Below are 6,342 nucleotides of genomic sequence, written 5' to 3' on the forward strand. Positions count from 1 at the left end.
ACACTAGGTGGCGCTATGTTTAAACTTCTTAAGTACATCCGGGACATGTTGTCTATGATTCATACCAGCTTTTGAGCAGATCATTTTAAAAAACAGGTAGTAACTCCGATCCTGGCAAAACTGACATTTGACAATCCATAGACAACAAGATTTTTCATTTTCTGACTATCTGTTCAAAAGTTATTAGAAAAAATAAGAAAAATTTGGCATCTCATGACTCATAGGTGGCAGTGTTCCAAACTTTGGCATTCACCCTCAGATGATGGAGATGATGAAGCGTACTAAGTTACGTTTCAATTGATCTAAGTTTGGTCTATGCATTTATATATCTACTGCTTGTAAAATCCAGTCAAATGTTTGTAACTTGAAGTGTGCCTGTAGTGACTATTAAGTTCACTTTAAATAATTTTTATCCCAAACATGGATATGTTTTTGCGTGGATTCATCATCAAAGGAACAATGCTTCACTGCTAACCTGCTTCAGGACTAGTTATGTTCCCGATTAAAGATCACAAATGCATACCGGATCAATCGCTGGATCAGTCAGATGTTAGCCAAATAATATCCATAAAGCAACAGATTTATCCACCCTGTATTTCCCATTTCAATGAATAAAAGGTGATTGTGAGAACTTAACTGAAAATACTCTTATCAAGTACTGTCCTCAGTAATCCCACTTTTCTTTATTGTTGTTCAAATAAACTTTTTATTTTATTTTATGTAAATGTACCAAATTGATTATGATGCATGATTGATTAAAGAATGCAGAAAGCTCATCACACAAGACAGCATAAATCACATATAAATAACATGCTCTCAGGGCTGAGGGAAATCAGGTGTCTTGGATCGTCATATAGTGTCTTATACAACCTATGAGTTTTGGATCTACCTAGATACACATTACAGTTGTGTAAAAAGCCAGTGATAAGAAAAAGAAAATATCATGCACATCAAATGATTGGACAAGCAGCTGTAGAAATATGTTTTATGTGTATGCGCATGAGAGGAAATCTCTGCCATCCGTTTTTGCCCTCTGTTTTTGTGGCTTCTTTTATTCTTTTAATCTCATTCTTATTTTAGTAAAAAGTCAATAGATCTTTTTTAGTGTGTGGAACTGACATCTGACTACGCCAGGACTGAGTCTCTGGGACTGCAAACAGCTAAAGAAGAGTTGTTCTAAGAAGCATAAGAAGACTGAGGTTCGGAGCTCTTCCTTTTGTTCTTTCCTACTAGGTTATTAAATTAAATTAAAAGTTATTAAATTTTTGTAAATACCTGCATAGTAGTAGCAATGACAGTAACATTTTGGAAATTAAGTTGTTATTTTGTTTTTTGTTTTTACTTTGTTGATTACTTTTTCATGTGTGTGGGGGGTGTTCCAGAAAGTAAGGTTAACTTGTACTTTTACCCCTCTACTTTATCAGAGTATTTTTATTTTGGAAAACTTAATTTCAAAAGCATTCTGCAGCATTCCAAAACATTGTCAGCACACTTGTGTTACACCAAGTGTGATCTTCCTAAGCTAACAATGTTTTTAGCAAAGCTCTCCCCATTGTTCAACAGACTTCCATTCTGGTAATGTTAAAACTGTCTAGTGGACAACCCTGAGACTAGAAAATGAATGATGTGTTATGTTATGTTATGTTATGTAATTGCAGTACAAACTACAAACATAGAGGTAAACAAGTAGTGTACTCAAAGTTTAAACTTAAAAGTATACTTTTATATACTAGAAAGTGGGCCAATTTAGTCCCAAGGAGTATTGAAACAGTACACTTACAAGTATACTACTTGAACTTTACTTAATTATACTTAGTAAAATATACTTGAAGTATACTACTTTTTCGTAAGGGTAGTATATATCCCCTTAACTGTCACTCACATGTTTTGAACATAGACTTTAGTGCACGATCCAAACTTACATTTTTATAATTCATGAATGAAAACATTTTGTAACATGATATTGATGTACTGTTTACATGGTCTGATTTTAAAATGGGTTTTAAAGGATGAATTTTGAGATTTTTTTTGTTTCAGTCGATATATAATTTCTGATGATTTCTAAAATGTGATAGGGAAAAGGCAACGAAGAAGTCTTTATTTTAAACAAATGTCAAAACTCCAGTTATAATCTAGATTTATGAGGGTGCACTCTTGTCATAAATTAATCTATTCTTTTCCTACATAATTTTTAAGAAAAAACATTGGTAAAATATATATTTGGGAGTCTTAGACCTTTCCAACGATATATAGTTTGTCAAGATTAGATTAGATTTAATTGTAATATAGTGAAGTAAATGAAGGCGTCATTTTCATTTTCACCGAATGAGCTCAAAACCAAATTTAAAGCTAAATATAATTTGAGGAGAATGACGTACAGTCATGAAAACAACTGTAAACTGTTCATCTAGGTGTCAAATATAATCCACTTCACTCTGCGTAATGTAATGTGGTCAAGAGCTGCCTGCCTGGAACTACATTTGCCATGCGTTTCCCTGAAAATAATTACACACTTTAGAACGTTCATCAGCCAATCAGATTCAAGTATTCAGCAGCCCCTGTTGAATGCTTGAATCTAATTGGCTGATGAACGTTCTAAGATGATACATTGGGCCCTAATGAACAGGGAATGTATTATAAATTAAGAAATCTCTTTTAAGAGATTCCAGGGAATAGCATGCTTAATTTGTGATTGCAGTATTTTTTATTTTTTTAATCAACTTTTTGATTAGATTTTTTGTGTGAAACAAATATTAAAGTTTTGAGATTTGTTGTTGTTGTCTGACAAATTACATTGTGCTTTATAGAATATTATACTGGATGTTAATATCTAAGCAATTCAGAATCACTGTCAATAATGTACTTAATATTTTTCTGACATAGCAGAAATACAGCTCAGCAAAGGACAAGTACAATGGGAGGTAAGAAATAAAAGTGTTAATAAAATAAAGGCTACAATTAAATCTTTCATAATTTGCATTAATTTGCAAATAGGCATGTTTTAAAATAAATAAATCTGTACAATACTCTTCAATAACCAGAGAGTCTTTTTCAATTAGAGTCTAAACCTGCAAGAAAATTTGCACTTCTTGGAAAAACAGGAGATGGCAAAAGCAGCGCTGGAAATACAATTTTCGGTGAACAAAGATTCAAAACTGAATCTTCACCTCAATCTATAACAGCTAAATGTAAAACAGGAGCTGGGGTGGTTTGTGGAAGAAGACTCACAGTTATTGACACACCTGGAATCTTTGACACACGTCTGGAGGAAGAGGACATCAAAACTGAGATCATTCAATCCATTATTGAATGCGCTCCAGCTGTTGATGCCTTAGTCATCGTTCTGAAAGTTGAAAGGTACACAAGGCAGGAAATAGCGATTCTGGATAAAATTGTTGAATATTGTGGAGAGGATACCTTTAAACATGCAGTGATTTTATTTACTCATGGTGAAGACCTTGAGGGTCAAACAATTGAAGAATTTGTTCAGAAAAATCCAAAGCTACAGGAGCTTGCTGATAAATGTGGAGGTCGCTGTCACGTCATTGACAATAAACACTGGAATGACTGTCATTTAGGGTACAGGAGCAACAAGTTTCAGTTGAAAAATCTGCTGGACACCATCGACAAGATGGTGGAAGAGAATGGCCCCTACACCAATGAGCTGATGTTAAATGTAGAGGAAGAAATTCAAGAGGAGATGAATAGTATGCTCATAGTTAATTTGTCTGCAGAAGAGAAGCGAGAAGTAGCAAAGAAGATTGTTCTTAAAAAAATTCTTATTAGGTCTGTAGGAGTGGCTACAGGGACACTGATTGGTGCATTTCTGGGCATTGGTGTTGCAGTGCTCTCTGTTGTGTTTTTTCTCAAGGCAGCCAAATTTAAAGAAGTAGCTAAAGCAATAGGCATAGCTGTAACTGCTGCAGGCACGGTGGCAGATAAAGTAGCAGTGGCAGCAACAGCAGGAGGAGCAGCAGCAGTAGGAACAGCAGCAGCAGCAGCAGGAGCAGCAGCAGTGGAGGCAGGAGTAGCAGCAGGTGCTGCAGGAGGAGCAGTAGGAGCCACAGCAGCAGCAGGCGTTGTAGCGGTGGAGGCAGGAGTTGCTGCAGGAGCCACAGGAGCAGCAGCCGGAGCAACAGCAGCAGCAGCAGGAACAGTAGCAGTGGAGACAGGAGTTGCCGCAGGTGCCGGTATTGGAGCAGCAGCTGGTTCAGGAATCGCTGCAGGTGTTGTATTTGGAGCTGCAGCTCTTGCAGGAGCGATCGGAGGAGGAGTCACAGGATACAAAGCAGCAAAAGAAGCTGATTCTGTGTTTGATGCCTTTAAAAATGCAGTTAAAATTAATTATGAGAATGCAAAAGAGGTTGTTAAAAAGGCAGAAGAACTTCCTTCTAACATTTATAAGAAGCTTCAATAGAAGTCCTTATTATAAATGAAATACAATTATTTGCTGTTGTAAATCAAACATTTACATTTTATAGAACATACTACATGAGTAAATCAAAGCAACCTGTTCTCTAAGCAACATGAAAAACTATACTTTTTCAAATTATTTGTACACAGAACGGGATAATCAGTTTTGTTCATATGGGTGTAGCTGGTTGATTGGGATGATTGTATATTACTTAATGTGATGGTAGTTGTAATGTTTGCATTTGGTTATTATTCTTGTTTGATGCTCAATGGCTCCGGTCAGGAGTTCCTACCAATTGTTGTCGGTGGGGCCTTAAATAGTGAGACACCTTATGAAGACGTATTGCTTTCCCCTTTAAACTTATGCGCTTAGATCATAGATTAATGCTGCATTCCAGACAACTCGGATTTAGGATATTTCTCACTTCAACCCGGAAATAATTTATGGAACGTTGCTCCTTTAATATTAACAGATACCTGTAATGTTTTAATGCCACTCAATAATTAGTAACATTAATGTTTTAATGTTATCAAACACTTTTAATGTTACAAAAACTAGACATTAATTCCAGGTTTGTGGTGGGAAATATCCCACATCGGAGTTGTCTGGAACACAGCATAATGCTGCCTTCACATGCCATCAGAAGTGTTCTTAAGTTTCCCACTTAAGTCATGATTGCAAGCATCTCATATTCAAGTGTTTTGTTGTTAGAAAGAATAAAATATAGCATCCCATTAGTTGACAAACATATAAACATTCACTGTCCTATAGGCTATGCAGTTTGCTGACAATTCTGGAATTTCGGATCTACAATATGCTATAAAATGATCGTACAAGCAAACTATGTAGTTGTTGTGAGAATAGCATTGACTGAAGCAATGGTTGTCCCCTCCACCATGTTTAAAGTTTATGGCTTGCCCAACTCAGAAACCTTTTTTCGACTCAGAAACAAAATTATTTCTGAATTATTTCCAGTAATAAATATGACATTAGAGGCAGTTCTAATTTACGATAAGGAATCTCCTAATTATGATAATTCTCATAGCACGTGAAAGCAGCATAAGACCTTGTTTACACTGCAGGTTTAGAAACCCAATTCTGATTTGTTGCCTATATCTGATTTTTCTTAACGTCCGTTTACACGTTCTTTCAATCGTGACCCATATCCGATTCATGTGTTTACACATGCCATTCCATCTGAAACAACATGTTTGTTTAAAGAATAATATGATGGCATTAAACCATGGAGAAGTACCAAACTGTCGCAGTTTTAATGACGTACAGATCGCAATTCCTCAGACAAATCAGATCTGCCTGTTTGCATGACAGTCGAATTGGAACATATCTGATTTATATCCGATTTATTTCCACAAATGAATGATGCCTGAAACCGATCTCGAAATATCCGAATGCATGCATTTTTTTGCTGTTTACTCTGTCATAGAACACATCTAATCTGTGTCACATATGAGAAAAAAAGAAAAAAGAAAAAAAATTATATATATTATGTTCTAGCTTTTCTTCTTCTGTTAACTTAAACATTTTCATTAACTGTATAGCATAAAATCATAAATAATGTTTGCTAAAATTGTTGAATATCTAGAAAACTTTCTACCAGTCACCACTGGTGTCAGGTGATGCTTCAACAATTATGACTAAGGTCTGTTGCTTGCTTTTGAGTGGACTCTAATGAATTAAGTTTGCATTACTCATATACATTGGCTGTTTAATTGGTTTCCTCAAATGATTTGGGTTACCTTAACTTGTTTGGTTTTGCAATGTGCTCAGTTTTATTCATTGTGTTATTTAATATTGTTATTTAGATCTCTGGTATGACCTTTTGACCTGTATTTACACATTTCATGGGAATATGGGAGCATATGGTTTATAGTGAGAAGTCATGTTGTAGTCCATTAAGGGCAACTCAT

General features: G+C 35.4%; 1 protein-coding gene across 1 annotated transcript; it reads left to right on the plus strand.

Annotated features, from left to right (window-relative positions):
- The first annotated feature begins 2,890 nt into the window (after positions 1-2,890).
- Positions 2,891-4,417, plus strand: LOC113040606 (uncharacterized). Its single transcript, XM_026198906.1, has 2 exons — positions 2,891-2,921; positions 3,060-4,417. The coding sequence occupies exons 1-2, from the start codon at positions 2,915-2,917 to the stop codon at positions 4,415-4,417; spliced, it is 1,365 nt and encodes a 454-aa protein (XP_026054691.1). The 5' UTR covers positions 2,891-2,914.
- Positions 4,418-6,342: the final 1,925 nt, after the last annotated feature.

Source organism: Carassius auratus, chromosome 22, assembly GCF_003368295.1.
Source record: "Carassius auratus strain Wakin chromosome 22, ASM336829v1, whole genome shotgun sequence".
Taxonomy (NCBI): domain Eukaryota; kingdom Metazoa; phylum Chordata; class Actinopteri; order Cypriniformes; family Cyprinidae; genus Carassius; species Carassius auratus.